Source organism: Cynara cardunculus (genome assembly GCF_001531365.2).
Source record: "Cynara cardunculus var. scolymus isolate 2C chromosome LG 1, CcrdV1, whole genome shotgun sequence".
Classification (NCBI taxonomy): Eukaryota; Viridiplantae; Streptophyta; class Magnoliopsida; order Asterales; family Asteraceae; genus Cynara; species Cynara cardunculus.
Genome location: NC_037528.1, coordinates 48510961 through 48527502, shown reverse-complemented (window position 1 = coordinate 48527502; position 16542 = coordinate 48510961). Strand labels below are relative to the sequence as shown.

General features: G+C 35.3%; 1 protein-coding gene across 1 annotated transcript; it reads left to right on the top strand.

Moving 5' to 3' along the window:
- Positions 1 to 1047: 1047 nt before the first annotated feature.
- Positions 1048 to 15424, top strand: LOC112511633 (pre-rRNA-processing protein TSR1 homolog). The gene is made up of 21 exons (XM_025117335.1): positions 1048 to 1199; positions 2849 to 2925; positions 3018 to 3095; positions 3185 to 3316; positions 3645 to 3695; positions 4088 to 4231; positions 4334 to 4456; positions 4588 to 4665; positions 6511 to 6597; positions 6672 to 6794; positions 7013 to 7096; positions 8190 to 8288; positions 8710 to 8907; positions 9771 to 9846; positions 10350 to 10453; positions 10529 to 10788; positions 11682 to 11768; positions 11952 to 12182; positions 12650 to 12728; positions 12845 to 12908; positions 15021 to 15424. Exons 1-21 carry the CDS (start codon positions 1106 to 1108, stop codon positions 15137 to 15139), a joined length of 2388 nt encoding a protein of 795 aa, XP_024973103.1. The 5' UTR covers positions 1048 to 1105; the 3' UTR covers positions 15140 to 15424.
- The last annotated feature ends 1118 nt before the right edge of the window (positions 15425 to 16542 follow it).

Here is a 16542-nt window from a genome sequence, read left to right as displayed (position 1 = left end):
GACGACTGTTACATCGAGCCATTTAGAACACTGATGGTTCTTATAACGGAATTACTAACGAAAAACTGGGAGTGCTCAAAATAACGACCAACCCAACTAGAAAAACACAAAAGAAAAACTCAACCCGAGGTAACCCGACATACAATTGATACAAAACTAGACTAACCCGCATCTATTGAGTTGGAATTGGGTTAAGATTATTTGAACTCAACCGAACCCGATGAACCCGATGCACTTCTATACTATAGATGTAATGTGATTTTTAAGTCCTTGACTAACATATATACATCAGATATTAGCCTAATCCATATTCAAAATTATATTACAATCTTAACTGTAATTTACTTTTTAATTTCCATGAACCTTCAACTTTATTTTTTGTGTTTGTTCATCTTTTTGATTTAATTCGTTTAAACATAAACACTTGGGGGTTGTTTGTTTACTTCTTAATAGTTCTATTAAAAGGCATTATCTGAATTGGTAAGAGGTGAATTTTGTTTGGCAAAAAAAAAGTCCGTCTCTTAATGGTTCTAAAACTCTCTGAATGATTTTGTATCTTGAGTCTCCCTTAACCATTCAACACCCTAATTTCATYSTRAATAATTACCAAACAATTATATTCCATTTTGCACTATATTATAAGAGTCTTTTAATCATTATAACCACTTAATCATTTTACACCAAATCATTCAACAACTGCCAAACAACCCCAAATTGTAAATGACATAGCAAAGTTTCAACCCGACCAACTCGTACGGTTTGAATTAGGTTGGGTTGAATTGAGTTGAGATTTTTGAAACCGCAAACATTTGATTGACTTGTTCAAATGCCTTCAACACGACCAACTCAACTCATGTAGGCCCCTAACGAAAACCATCAATAGATTTGAAGTTGGGCCAGGCCCAGAAAAACCTAACCCGAACCCGATAACCCGCTAAAATTTTCAAGCCCAATCCTCGCATCATTGTATTGTATCTATTGAGATTAAGCCCAATCATCGGTTACCTAATTTTTCAAACAAACCAAAGCAAACCATCGTATTTCATCGTCTAAAATCCCAGTTAGGGTTTATTGCCCCTCAACGTGTTCCTCTGGTCCAACAGTTATGGCGGGTGGTTCTCGAGCTCAAGTGAACAAGTCGCATAAGACTCGTTTTGCTTCAAAAGCCTCCCGTAACATCCACAAAACATCTGTTAAAGGTTTGATTTTTATCATTATCTCAGTTTACGAGTCTTGTTTTGTCACCTTAATACAATATCTAAGCTAAAATTGTAGCAACAAATTCATGCATTCTGTTGTTTACTTCATTTGTTGAAAAACAACAGAGCTACACACTTGATTAGGAGTCTGGATTGTTGCTTCAACTTCAAAATTTTGATATGGATTTTGAAATTTTAAATTTTTATGGATTTTCTATGCTATATTAAGTTTTTCAAGTAGAAGAATGGTGTTGTTATCGAAGTCGGTGTAACAAATTTCATTTATAATATACTAAGATTGATAGCTTTAAATCATGGTCTAGCTCCTTTATAATTCAGAGGTGGAATAGAGGTTATTAGTCTAGTTGTTCCAAAATAAGAGGCGTGCTTTGACTTTGGATGTAAATCTAGCTACTTTCGCAAATTGATAATGATTTTAAGTTATGTTGGATAAATTTGCCAAACTAGGTGAAGTTATATAAAGTACAACACATGGAAGCTGTTGTAACACTTGAGCCACATTAACGGTTCCTTGTCAGAACGTAGACTCGTAACCATAATCTCATTATAAGATATGCATGAATTCAACATATTATGCTTCAAGGGGCATTTGCTTAAATACCATTGTAGACTTTAGAATCACTAGTCACAAGGTGTTTCAAATTCAAGTAAAATGCATCCCCGTTATCTCAATCTAGCTCACTTTCTTGGACTGCCTGTTCGTAAAGGCCTAACACAGGGATTTATGCTCATACTAGAATCAATAGTATCGTGTGGAATACACCATATGTTTTCACGTTAGTAGTCTTAGGGACTGTTTGGTTGGTTTTTCATTAAGTTATGTATGGATAAACTTGTCTGTGTGGATTAATCTTATTCTGTCCTATACATTGGAAGGTTTCGTTTAGGAGGGTTTTTTCATAAATGAAAGGAGAGTGTTTTTTTTTTGGGACAGGTTAAGAAGAAGCCTTGGCTTTTTGCATAAAGCTCCCCTCTAAAAGCTTACTGAATAAGTTATTTTCTATATCATTAAGCCACCACCAAACAGTGATGTATAGCTGACCGAATAAGCTGTCCATAGTGAATACTATAGCCTCAATCATGATTTATGACTACACTATGAATGAACGAAAGTTAACTCGACTTCAATAACAACGTCATTGTTCCATTTGTAAAACTTGTTAGAACATAAAAAACTAAAATTTTCAAAACCCATATCAAAAATTTTGAAGTTGTAATAGAACATAAAAAGTTAAAGTGTATATCTTACTATGCACATTGAAACAACAATCCAACCTCCGAAATCAATGGTGAAGCTCTTTAGTTATTCAACGAAAGGAGTAAATACCTTCTTTTTTTAAAGGAAGATAACTTATGAACTTCTTGCTACCATTTTAGCTTAAATATTGTATTAAGTAAACAAAGCAAGGCATACATTATCAATATTGTTAGACTGGATGCTACATATGTTAAATATGTATCTGTATCAACATTGTATCTAGTAAGTACTACATTTGACCCTTAAGAATAGAAGTGCAGTGCTGCCCTTTTGGAGCAAAGGCAATATAACTATGAGTCAAATATTTTATTTTATTAACTGCCTTCAATTCTATTTACCATATGTATTTGTTTATTTTACTTCAACTTAGATAAGAGCAAGATCAGCAAACCTGACCGCAATGTGGGGAAGGGAGCTCGGGCTGCTCGACTGCAACGTAACAAAATGGTAATTTATAGCAAAAAGTAACATGAAAGTAAGAATTGAAACAAGATAGTTTTGTAGTCGATGTCTCATTTTATTGGATTTGAATGATGTAGATGAGAGAGCAGAAGAGAGCAGCTCTTTTGAAAGAAAAAAGGGCTTTCAGTGGAACAACTAGTGCTCCCCGTGTTATTGTGAGTATTCTCCATGTAGAATTTACTTCATTCACATATGAATCCTCATTTATTCTGCCATACAAAAATTAAAATATGTTTCCATACAGGTTTTATTTGGTCTATCCGCTTCAACAAATGTAAGTTCACTAGCGGGGGATCTTTTGGCATTACTGTCAAATGAGAAGAATGGGACTTTATTCCCAGCCGTTGCATCACCTGAGTATAGGCTAAGAGCAACGGTAGGTTGCTGCATGTGCATTATTTTTCTTTCTTAAACTTTCTATAATGTACCGTGCAATTTAAGCTGTTGATTATGTTTTTGTTTATTAAATTATAGTAAACTGTCTTTTGCTGGAAATTTTGGCAATGTGCAATGCATAGAATTGGTGACAAAATGTGAAATATTTTTTGATTTTAGATTCTTAAATTTGTTTTTTATCTAGCACATAACATAGGAACGGAAAATTTACGTTATAAAACCTTTACGTTTTTATGTTGCTTGATCAAGGCTACAATTGAGGTTAAAGGCGAAAGGTTGGTCAATCTTACTTTTACTTGTTTCTATAGGTCCTAGAAGCACCTCATGGTGATTTTATGGCATGCATGGAAATGGCCAAGGTACTTGCATTTCATGCTTTGAAACATTACATGTATAATACACACACTCTCACACATGCGCGCGCACACACACACGTATATATAGGGTCAGGTTCATGGGGAAGCTGCAAAAAAGTGAAAAATAATACCTTGGTTCATCTGGACGGTATGCACATATGCATACAAGTAATTTGTAAGCAATTTGTGCGGTATGCACATGTGCATAACATGGACACGTGCATAAAAACCAAAAAACAGTTTCATTTACTTGTATGCACATGTGCATACCATCAAGATGAATGGTTACTAGGGTTCAGTTTTTCATCTTTTTGGGTTTTTTCTCCTGAATCTCCCTCTCTCTCTATATATAAAATTTTCAGTTGATGTAAATTAACGCACATTTTCATTCATAGATTGCAGATTTGATCGTTTTTGTGGCTTCTGCTAACTGTTCAAGTGAGCAAGGTAGTTCCAATTATTACATCGACGAATTTGGCTCTCGGTGTCTCTCTGTGTTCAGGTCTCTTGGTTTACCAAGTTCTGCCATTTTTCTTCGAGTACGTACTTGTCAAAATCCTTCGCTTTTAAAATGTTAACATGTAAAAAATGTCTAGTCTATCTTGACGGTAGGATTTCTTGTTTATCCGCCTTCACTGCAGGATTTACCTCCTGATTTAAAAAGAAGAAATGATTTAAAGAAAACATGCATTTCTAGCCTTGCTTCTGAATTCCCTGAAGATTGCAAGATTTATCCAGCAGACACAAAAGATGACTTGCACAAGGTATATATACCAGATACTGATAAACAATTTAGGTGCTTTAAGCAAAGCATCATATATTCATATGTGAATATCTACCACATAGTGTCCTTTGCATGTGGTCTAACTCTTGATTTGACATGGCTTTTATGTAGTTCATGTCGCTTTATAAGGAGCAAAGGCCTACGATACCTCATTGGCGTACCCAACGACCTTACGTCATGGCTCAGAAGGTAAAGTGTCTGTTTTAATGGGAACAAAAGTCTTATGTGAGATTTTTACGTTTATAATGGTATATATGAGCAAATCATCCATGCTTTCATTAAAAGGAATGACCATTTATCTATTGGTACGCTTTTGTTTTCCTCTTACATTGCCTAATTCTTTCTGGTGTATATGTGGTTAAGTTTCCAATTGATCTTGTGTAGAGTATAAGTGAATGGATCAAATCTATGGGGGATTGATATTGAGAAGATAATGCTTTAACCAAGTCAAAATGAAGTTTGGTAAAGGGTTCTAAAAGATTCATTGTAAGTGAAAGAAATCTAAATAAGTGTAATAATTTAAGTATGACATTTAGGATAAAAGGACAATATCCTTGATACCAATCTACTCAAGGTTAGTTGCGTTAACCTGCTTGCAGATAATGAGTAGTATATGCGTTGATTTGTGTATAAAAATGTTCAACCTGCTAAAATGAACTATCATTTTTAGATCAATAAATAGCACAAACAAATTCTGTTCAATCACTAAATAGATCTTCTACTAGAATCAAATGACCAACATAGAACATTAATGGAAGATCTAAATACAACCTATAAATTCTCTTCATGCTAATAGCATCAAAAGAACTAGCAATCTAATCATGATGTAAGAGCTGTTTCGCCCCTGTGCATGTCATCACCCATCTTAAGCTATGAACCAGAGATAAATTATCGAAGTACAATAGATTCTGAGGCCAAGAGAATGAGAAATGATCAAGTAATTTACATTAGCTTCTTAGTTATAATTTGGAACTCTTATAAGGAATACTAATTGAATAAGGAATAAACTATTCAAGCAAATATCTTTGGAAAACATTTGCTGCTCCAGTCGTATGAGAACTTTGAATTCAGCCAAACGGCCATATCCGTGTTTAAAGTCCCATCTTTTGTGCGTGTTATCGGTCACACCAGGCATAGTTGTTAAAAGCAGACACACCTAGGCTCTGAGGCTCATAAGGCTCAAGGTCTTGGGCTTTTTGAAGTCGAGGCTAGGCGTATTCACGAGGCTCACTAAGGCCCTGCACCTTGGCTGAGGTGCCTTGTGGGCCTAGGCGCGCCTCATAAAGAGTTATTAAATACCAAGTCAAAACACAATATTAAATAAGTTTTCTTGTGTTCTTATCTCCTAGGCTTCTTAAAAAAAAGAGTTATTAAGTAGATGACATAAGTCAAACCCTAATATTAAATACCGAGTTCTTCTAACTTCAAGCCTCTTTTTCTATAAATATCCATACCTTAAAACTTCTCCCTCGTGGCTTGCGCTTTGAACCCTTCTCCCTTCTGCCTCTATCGAAGTACTGCTGGTTGCTGCACTCAAGTACTTGTTACACATTTGAGTTGTGTATAACTGTGTGTGTATAACTTTCCTAAGGCCCGTGCCTCGCGCCTAGGCCCCAGGACTCCTTTGCGCCTAAGTGTGCCTTGAGTCTTTAACAACTTTGCCACCAGGAAATAAGGTGAATAGGCCAGGAAAGCAGTTCCACAATTGTAGCTCCATCTGTTTGCTCTATTTCATTATAATCATGTTGTATGGCTTGTGTTGAAATTACCGTAGCTTTATGGTTCTTTTGCTAACTCTGACCTTTGAATTTTTCATGATTGCACTAAGACCCTTGAGTTTAACAAAATTACAATTTACCTATTAGTCCAGGTATTTTCTTAAAAACCAAAATCACCAAAAATGGAACATACTTGTGTAATTATTAAACTCATAAATATTTTTGGTGAAGGATGAGGGGAAAATACCTGATTTTATTCATATTCCCGATTTAAAAGGTGCATCAGTGGTGACATGCTTATCTAATATCACGACAGGTTGATGTAGTGGCTGATGGGTCCGGAAAATGTACTCTTCTCGTCACTGGTTATATTCGTGCTCGCAATCTTTCAGTAAATCAGCTGGTATGTGCTTGTTTGTCTTTACTTGCGTTTGTTGGCTTTCTTTTTTGGTTGAGTGCTTAATCTACTTTCATCAGGTTCATGTATCAGGTGCCGGGGATTTTCAGATGTCCAAGATTGAACTTCTTAAGGATCCTTGTTTGTTAAATGTAAAAAAAGAAGGGGACTTCATGGATGCAGATGAAGTAAATGATTCACAGGTACATAGTCTTTTCTCCAATGAATTTTCAAATGAATTTTTGATTTTCTTAGTTTTTGGTAGAAGATTCTTTTCTTCATGTGTGTGGGTCTTTTTTGCTTTTTATTCTCTCGGTGTGTATAAATATGTTTAGTAATGGATTAATTCTGTTTCTTTTAATATATGCAAACTTACCAACAATAATGTTTAGTCATTTACTTCCTATTGCAATATTTACAGGCCATCAGAACTTTAGTCCCGGATCCTTTGAAGCAAGAGCCTCTGCTTGTTGAAAATGTACCCAATCCCCTCGAAGGGGAACAGGTAACTTCTACGGAGTACTTCATTGTCTTTTTAATTTTTGTTAATAATATTTCAATAACACTTCCTTTAATTTGCTATCTTATTGGATTTCTTATCTCTTGTTGTCCTCTTTATGGAGTGGTACTTTGGCCATTGCCTAGGGTTGTTCGCGGTGCGTTTGGGGGTAAAACTGCAAACTGCATAGCATATTTGTGGTTTATGCATTTTCCTAAACCGCAAACAACCGCACTGCGAAATGCGGTGCGGTTTATACGGTTTGTACCTAACACACTTTACGCCTACAACCCAATGTTATAATATAGAGTTTCAACATGTCCGATTTCCAAATACATATCACATAAATTAGAAATAGTCTAAGTAAAAAAATTAACTCCAAACTAAATCGTTAAGACTTGAAAGTAACTTAAGGCAGAAATCGCAGACCAACACAAATTGAAAAAAATGGTGAAATCATGTTGTGAATGTTGATTAATGCCTAAAAGAGCCTAATGGATTATTCGGCTATAATTTATTAATATTATTGATCAAAGTCCAAAATTTTGAACTTATTAATTGACAATGGAGAAAAGAGATTAAAGATATTACATAAATTTAGCAGTTATTCTATATATGTTTTATAGATAAAATTAAAAATATATACATATATATGATGTGTGTTGGGGTTTGAACCGCAGTTTGATAACTCAAAACTGCAAACGGCACCGCATAGTGCGGTTTGGTAAAAATGCAAACCGCACCGCGGAAGTTCTAAACCGCGCTCTGCGGTGTGGTGTGGGCGGTTTTTAGACGAACACCCCCTACTATCGCCTGTTTCTTTCTTAACTTGTTACTTGAAATTGCCTTTTCAATTCCAGATTCCAGTGTTTTCAATTCATCCTATTGAAATTATTCTTTGTAACTCGATAGTTTGTTTTCATCTCTGGTATTTCCCCCCTAATAACAGTTGCTACCGAATGTAGTATTTGCTTTTATTTAAGTTGGTATTTCTGGATTGTTGAGTTATCTCTATGCTATAATTATGTTGTATGTGGCTCGATGAAAACACTGTTCGTGTTCTGAATTTGGTTGTTCACATTTCGTTTGTTTTACATAGACATGGCCAACAGAGGCAGAGATGGCAGAAGCGGATAGAGAACAGAAGGAAAAGAAACAGAAAAAAAGGTCTCTCCCTCGGGGTACTTCTGAATACCAGGTAGGTATTTATCTTGAGAAGTGTCCATTTAGGGAGATTGACAGAAATGGCTAATCAGCAAATAGGGTTTCATTTTTTAGCCATTTCCTTATCCAAATTCACTTTTTAGCCAATCCTACGCTGAAGGCTTACATATGCGTAAGAAGTGGTTTTTGGCAACAAAAAAAATAAGAATCCTTATGCAGAAAGTGGAATCCTTAGTCATTTTCTACGTAAGAATTCTTATTTTTTATTTATTTTTGGCCGAAAACCAGTCCTTATGCATATGCATAAGCCTTCTGTATAAGGATTGGCTAAAAGTGAATTTGGGTTAGAAAATGGCCAAAAAAAGAAACCACCAATCAGCTTTGGCTATTTATATAAATTTCCAGTCCATTTGTGGTTTGATGTGACCATGAGATATATGATTTTAATTTCCCAGGCTGCTTGGATCCTGGATGATTCTGATGTATCTGGTACAGACAGTGATGATGGTTCAGATAATGGTATGGTAGTTGATGAAGGGGAATATGATTTTGCTGGTCAAAATGATGGTGGGAAATTTGACCTTGAGGATGACCAGGCTTCACTCAAGCTTAGGGACTCTGACGAAGAAACTGAAGCTGATTCTGTTATGATGGTATCTTATAAATTCTTTTGCCATATCATGTTCTTATTACTTGCATGGTGATTGGTGATTTTATGTGATTTTCATAGAATAGAGGTGGTTTTATCTGCATAACGATGAAATGTTGTATATGGATACCAATCATAAAGGCTATTCACAAAAATAGCTCTTCTCGATGATACTCACACGGAATGGTCTATAAATAGCACAAAATGGCCCCCATTTTTTCAAAGTGTGCTTTTTCTCCGATTTTTTTAACTTCTGTGAGCCCATTTTGCAACCTTCTTTTTTGCGAAAAGTTGGGCAGCAAGTGGATCCCAATATAAGAGGTAAAGATTCTTTTTTTTTCGAAACACATTTTATGGACTGTTGACTTTTTGCTCACCGGTTATGCGAAATGAGCCCACAAAACGGGAAAAAGCTGAGAAAAGTACACTCCACAAATTAATGTGGCTTTGTGATTGGGATTTGCTGGAAGTGTGGGCTTGTGGCTATTTTGTGATAATTTGAAAAAAATGGGCCATTTTGTGAGGTGGAGTCTCCCAAAATGGCTATTTTTGCAAATATCCCAAATTATAATGGTCAGCTAACTTGTTCTTCATGCTAATCCTGGAACCGTGAGTTAACTCTTAAAGGACAGGCTCAGCAACTATTAATATCTACACTCCTAGCTTCAAAGCAAACAAGTTATATAACAGCTTATTATACCGGTCTTTGCTCATTTGATTTTTTATACACAGATCAATGTAAATAAATTTTGAACAAACACATTTACTAGTATGAAACAAGAACTGATAGTGTGGTTTTTAAAAAAATTGTATTATAATTGGTGCCTGAGATGGATCCTAAATGAAATGATCCTTCTTGATTTCCAGGATAATGAGAACTTGACGAAGGAGCAAATAGAAGAAGATATTCGAAAAATAAAAGAGGCACATGCTGAAGATGAGGGTATGGACTGATTTCTACATTGAAGAAAAACGTGTTCAGAATTTATGATATTATTTTTGCAAACAGCATACATATTATCCTTTTCAAAGCGCCTTTACATAGAAACATATGCAACTATGCATGTGCTTGATTCTTACAAATGCAAAGAAAATATTTACTCCCTCCGTCTCAAATAAGTGTCAACATTTCTATCTCAGTTTGTCCCAAGTTAAGTGTCTACTCTCAAAACTAAAAGTGTCTACTTTCGAATTATACCCTTAATTAGGAGATGGAGAAATTAATTACTCCCTTCTTTATTAAGGGTAAAATTGTCATTTAATTAATTAAAAAGTGTAACAATTACACATTTCTGAAACTGTATGCCTTTTACATTGTCAACATTTATTATTCAGTCCCATTAGCATATACAAGTCTTTCAGATTACCAAGTAGTCCACCAGATGTTGGAAATTATCAGCTCTTTTTTTCTCGATCTCATCATTTGATCGGGTTGTTTCATTTCAGAGTACCCAGATGAAGTCGATGTTCCAGTAGATGTTCCTGCTCGGAAACGATTTGCTAAATACAGAGGCCTAAAGTCATTTCGGACTTCTTCGTGGGACCCTAAGGTAAGCCTTATATAATTGAAAACCATTATTTTTTTTTGCTTTTAGCTTTAGCCTAAACCTTCTTTTGGTTTTCAGGAATCTCTACCTCCAGAGTATGCACGGATTTTTGCATTCGATAATTTCACTAGAACACAGAAGCATGTTCTTTCTAAAGCTCTGGACATGGAACAAGGAAGTGAAGATGAATGCGTACCTGCAAATTCTTACGTAAAACTTCACATTACAGAAGTCCCGACTCATATTGCTTCAAAACTTTGCGTTTTGGTAAAGACGATGCCAGTCATTGCATGTGGTCTCTTGCAACATGAATCAAAGATTTCTTTCCTTCACTTCAGGTATCTTATTTTTTAAGTACATTCCTGTTTATGTTTGTTCTTTCATTTAGTTTATGGAAAGATATGGATGTCTCGATGTACACATTAGTGGTCGGTGGATAAGGATTTAAACATACTCTGGATTGTAGCTTATCAGGACAACTTTGTTCTAGTATATGTTTAATCCATTTATTGGTTATCTTCTCTTTACTATCATAGTTACTTTGAGAAACTACTTTTTCGAGTAGCGTTTTCAAATTGAGCTTTTCCAGAAATGAGACGAAACTGACCAACTGGATATGTTTACACTAGCTGGGGAGGTGGAGTTCTAAAAAAGCGGATAAATGTTACTCCCTCCATTCCAAAATAAGGGTTCACAATTCTATTTTAGTCTGTCCCAACTCCCAACGTAAGGGTCCACTTTAAAAAGTAAGGGTCTACCTTCCAATTTACCCATAATTGATTCTTTTGCATTATTTATTATTGAGGGTAAAATTGTCATTTGGTTGATTAAAAAGTGTGATAACTACACATATTTAAATCAGTATCTTGTTCTCATTTTGGACATATATTTTGGGACAGCGGGAGTACAACTAACTAGAAATTTTGTAGAGAACAAAGTATGAAATGGAAAAACAATCAAAAGGAAGGGGGAGACGGTTTTACAAACTAGAAAGATAAATCAGCAATTATGCATGTACCATATGCCATATTCATATTTACATACCTCACTTCTTTATTAGTTTCTGTTTGGTTTTAACTAATCTTTTTTTTTTCACTCTTAGCATGTTTAAACAATATTTTGTGTTTTTCTTTTTGGGATTTGCAGCTTTATCTTGTATATCTATGTTGACTATTCTTTTATAGCGTACCATGTTATGCTCTCATTTAGTGTTTTTGAATTGTTTGTGCAGGGTAAAGAAACATGAAACATACACTGAACCCATAAAAGCCAAAGAAGAACTAATATTTCATGTCGGCTTCAGACAATTTGTCACAAGGTAGCATTCATCTCTCTAATTTGTATCAGCTAGAGATGCACAAGGCCCGGGTGTGATGTTAGGCGCGATCGGACTTTTAAACTAGCATTTCCCGATTGTGGACTTGGTGCTTTGGGTCTTTTATGCATCTCTAGTATCAACTACCATGTATATCTTGATGGACCTGATTTTAAAATTTTGCAGGCCGACTTTTGCATCTGACAATTTTAATTCAGACAAACACAAGATGGAAAGATTTCTTCATGCAGGACGCTTTTCTATAGCTTCAGTATATGCTCCAATTTCTTTTCCTCCTCTTCCTCTGATCGTTTTGAAGAGTAGAGGTGATTCTTCCCCACCTGCCCTCGCTGCTGTTGGCTCATTGAAAAGTATCGACCCTGATAAGATTATTCTTAAAAAAATTATTTTAACTGGGTAAGAAGCTTCTTACATTTCCATTAACTTCAATTAATTTGTTTTAGCAAAATGCATCAAAATGCGACAAAGTTCGGTTTAGTTCCTATTTAGTGTAACGAAGAAACTCTCATTTGATGTAACTAAGTTTCAAAATTTCCTATTTTCTACCCCATTTTGATCTTTAACCTTTTCATATTGTAACATTTGATGACTTGGATACCCTTTTACGAAGGGGTTACAACGAGGTGGATGATAAACATGACATCCACGTCATCAAATGTTACAAGATCAAGCACGTTACTGGTCAAATAGGTAAAAGAAATAGGAAACTTTGTTGCATCAGTTGAGAAAATAACTTTTTTTGTTACACTAAGTAGGAACTAAGGCAAACCTCGTTGCATTTTGATGTATTTATCCTATTTGTTTCCCACCTTAAGTAGTTGATGAACTTTGTCTTGTTTGCTATTTTGTGGTGTATAATGCAGTTACCCTCAACGTGTTTCAAAATCTAAAGCTGCAGTAAGATATATGTTTCATAATCCCGAGGATGTAAAGTGGTTCAAGGTACATTTTTTTTTGCGATTGGCAATTCCGTCTCTAAAGCTTGTTGATGATATGATATGCTATCGATTTAATTTGGCTAACAAAATGATAACTTTTTGTTGCCGTGTTGTATGCAGCCTGTGGAAGTTTGGACAAAATTGGGTCGCCGCGGTCGCATCAAAGAGCCCCTCGGTACTCATGGTATGGTGCTGTTAAAACTATTGCTTATTCGGAATCCTGTTATTTGTGGTGTTTATATTGGTTTATTGAGTAATTATGTGAGTTATCAAAACCTTTTTTTTGCGAAGGGAAGGAAAGAGAGGGAAAGGGGAAGAAAAAACCTGTGTTCTCGAAATTTTATATGAGAGAAAGGAAAGGAATCGGAAGGAAAATAAATGATAAGTTTTCTCTCAAAACCTTACTTGCAAATTTGGGAAGAAAGGAAAGGAAAGAAAAGAAAAGAAAAGAAAAAGATAGCCCTTAAAAAGATTAGTGATCTTGCAAATTTACCCATCATACCGCTGGTCAAAACAAAAGGGTACATTTGTAAAAGTGACATTTCCTTTCCCTTCTCTCTTGTTCAACTGTAAGAGGTTCGGTCTGGGTGAGCGCTGATTGAAAATGGTTGTTTACCAAGTGTTATGTATTAACAACAAAAATTGGGTAAAACTAAGCGGGTAAGAGTGCGGTCTGGGTAAGCACCGACTTAAATGGTTGTTTACCAAGTGTTTTTTAGTAAGTGCTTAACGGAAAAAACCATTTGGGTAAGCACCATCTGACTCGGTCAACACCTCAGTAAGTCAGTAAAAAGTAAACAGTCCCTTAGGTTCCTTGGTTACATCATCTTCTTCCATTTTTCATTCTTTATTATGAAAACCCCATCTACATCCGCAAGTCTTCTAAAAATCAAGATCAGCTAAACTCGATACAAGATTGTTAGGAAGCATTTGCTCTCGTGATTCAAAAACACAAAATCGTTTATAATCTATAGAATCAACGATCATATCATTTTCGATTATTTTTATTCTCCATTTGTAGGGGCCATCTTCATTCCTCTAGTATGCTTTATAGATCATGGGTCACCTAAGCTTGATATAAGGCTATTATGAGCATTTCACTCTACTAATTCAAGGAGACATTGGTTTAAAATTTTAGGTTTCACTTTTATTTCATTTTTTTCACTTCTTTTTTGGGTCGGTTTTCATTTATTTCTGAACTATATATGGAACCCATTTCATCTTTTCTTGCACCATCTAGATGGAATTGGTTGACTGGAAATTTTCAGATGGAGGATGTTAACAATGATGATGAAGTTGGACATGCTCTTGCTGGTTTTGCAGATTTCACATCAATTATAGTGGCCAATTTGCTTTCAGTGATTAGTTTTAAAGAAATTCACAGAAGAAACAGAAGCTCTCAAAGGCATCTATTGGTGGAAGCTTTGACTATTTGCCGAAATGTCACAATACCAATCTTTCAAAATGGTGATGCTAATTTCACCAATACAATTCAATGGGAAAACAACTTAGACCGATTGGAATACCAACGTTTTATTTACAACCACTTTTATTCTATTCGTTGCTATATAAAATGTTGGTATCACTCCACTCGAGTCTTAAGTTGTTTTCCAATCAATTTGTATTGGTGAAATTATCATCACTATTTTGATAAAATTGGAATTTGATACTGCGACATTTCTCCAAATAGTCAAAGTTTCCACCAATGTCTCCTTTAGAGAACTTTTTGTTTCTTTTGTGGATTTGTTTGGAACTAATCACTGAAAGCAAGATGGCCGTTATAATTGATGTGAAGTCTGCACCACCGATTAGAACCAGGTTTCACTTCATCATCATTGTTAGCATCTTCCATCTGAAATTTCAGTCTGCCAGTTATATATAAATTGATCCAAATTCCAAACAAATGGGACCTAAGACGTTATGCCGTTATTTGAAGAACGAGTCTGATTGGTCTACCATCCAACACTTGTTGGTGCGTTTGGATGCAGACTAGACAAATGATAGATCCATGCGTGTTTTACGATTCTATATTTCTCCTTGAAACATAACCATCAATTTATTGTTTCAAGATTAACCAAATTAGATTATGATGATCATTTATCCAATAGTTTACGGGGTGAGGATTGATCTACTAGATCGTACTACATTTTCGTAAATCGTTTGTACTTTTTTTGAGCTTTTGAAAAATAATGACCCTATTGAGCTTTTGTGCCAGGTTTCGGCCTTTTTAAACACATATACATTCATTTCGAGGAAATTCTCTGATTCTGAATTCTAATTTCATTATTTTTTGCAGGTGCAATGAAGTGCATATTGAACGGTGTCCTCCAGCAGAACGACACCGTGTGCATGAGTCTATTCAAGCGATCATATCCCAAGTGGCCCGAACATTGGTTCCCGATGTCCGGCGTTTGACCTTTGACCGTACAACGGTTTCTCCTCGTGAGCAGAAAAAGCTCGTGAAAGAGGATAGGTGTTCGACACTGATGGAATGAAGCTTTGGTTCAGATTGGTTACATCGCGTTTTTCGCTGTGATCGAAAAGTTTTGCTTGTATATTCCCTTCATTGTATGCCGTTCCAAAATTTATCGAATTTTAGACCGTCTTTACCCGTTCAGATTTTTCCGAGCTTAGTTGGTCTAATGATTTGCTGAATGTTGAATCTGTTTGTAATTGAATGAGTTATAGCGTTTTTCTTTAGTTGCTCTTTCTGCTGCAATTGTTTCCCAACGGTCGATGGAGATGGGCTAACCCATTAACCATTTGGTCCGACACGGGTTTGTGTTTTGGTGTGAACCGATCTCGAGGATAAAATACTAGGGCTCTTTATTAAACACTTATCTAGCAATCACTTATCAGATCATTTATTTAACTGAATGAACATGGGAAGGGTCCAGAATCTTGTCCGCTAAGAGAGATGATAATAATGGAGTCTTTTCCGGTAAGTGAGGGTCATGAGTCTTACACGGTAAGTGCTTACCAGGCAAATAATTACACACGATAATGTTTTGATTTATTACAATCTTACCCAATAAAGTAAGCTAGAGTGGTGACTCTTATGACTTATCAATATGTTTACCAGGTAAGCGTTTGGGTAAACGTCTCTTTTAACTCTGTGAATAATCGTGGTCCTCTTGTCCTAAATGCTTATTGGTTTGGCAAATTACTTGCATCCATGTGCGTAAGTTACGGCTACTTTTTAAAATTTTAGTCGATTATGGACTATTTTCTTACAGAAAGAGAATCGATAATTGAAGAGTCGGAAACAAAGTGACCATATATATAGATTTGGAATCACGTGAGACCAGCCTGTTTTCGTGAGATTTGTGAGACTATTTTTTTACACTTGAAACTTCACAGCAAAACACTCTGAAGGTGGTATGTATATGTGTGTGTGTGTAGGGGTTGGGATCATGTGAGACCAACTTGCTTTCATGACACCCGTAAGACCATTTTTTTACACTTGAAACTTCACAGCAAAACACTGTGAAGGTAACTTTCACTATATATATATATATATATATATATATGTATGTATATATATGTATGTATATATATATGTATGTATATATATGTATGTATATGTATATATATATATATGTATATATATATATATATATATATATGTATAAATGGGGTTGGGTTTTCATGAAACCCGTGGCACCATATTTTACACTATATATGTATGTATTTTACTGTGAAGTTTCAAGTATAAAAAAAAGTGGTCTCACGTGATCCCAAGTGTGTGTGTTTTTGTGTGTGTGTGTGTATATATATATATATATATATATATATATATATATATATATTATAGGCGA

Excerpts from the sequence above, each read along its gene's own strand:
- LOC112511633 (XM_025117335.1), top strand. The coding sequence starts at position 1,106 with ATGGCGGGTGGTTCTCGAGCTCAAGTGAACAAGTCGCATAAGACTCGT. Across the intron at positions 6,795-7,012 it reads ATGAAGTAAATGATTCACAG|GCCATCAGAACTTTAGTCCC; the intron begins GTACATAGTCTT and ends CAATATTTACAG. Across the intron at positions 12,183-12,649 it reads AAAAAAATTATTTTAACTGG|TTACCCTCAACGTGTTTCAA; the intron begins GTAAGAAGCTTC and ends TGTATAATGCAG.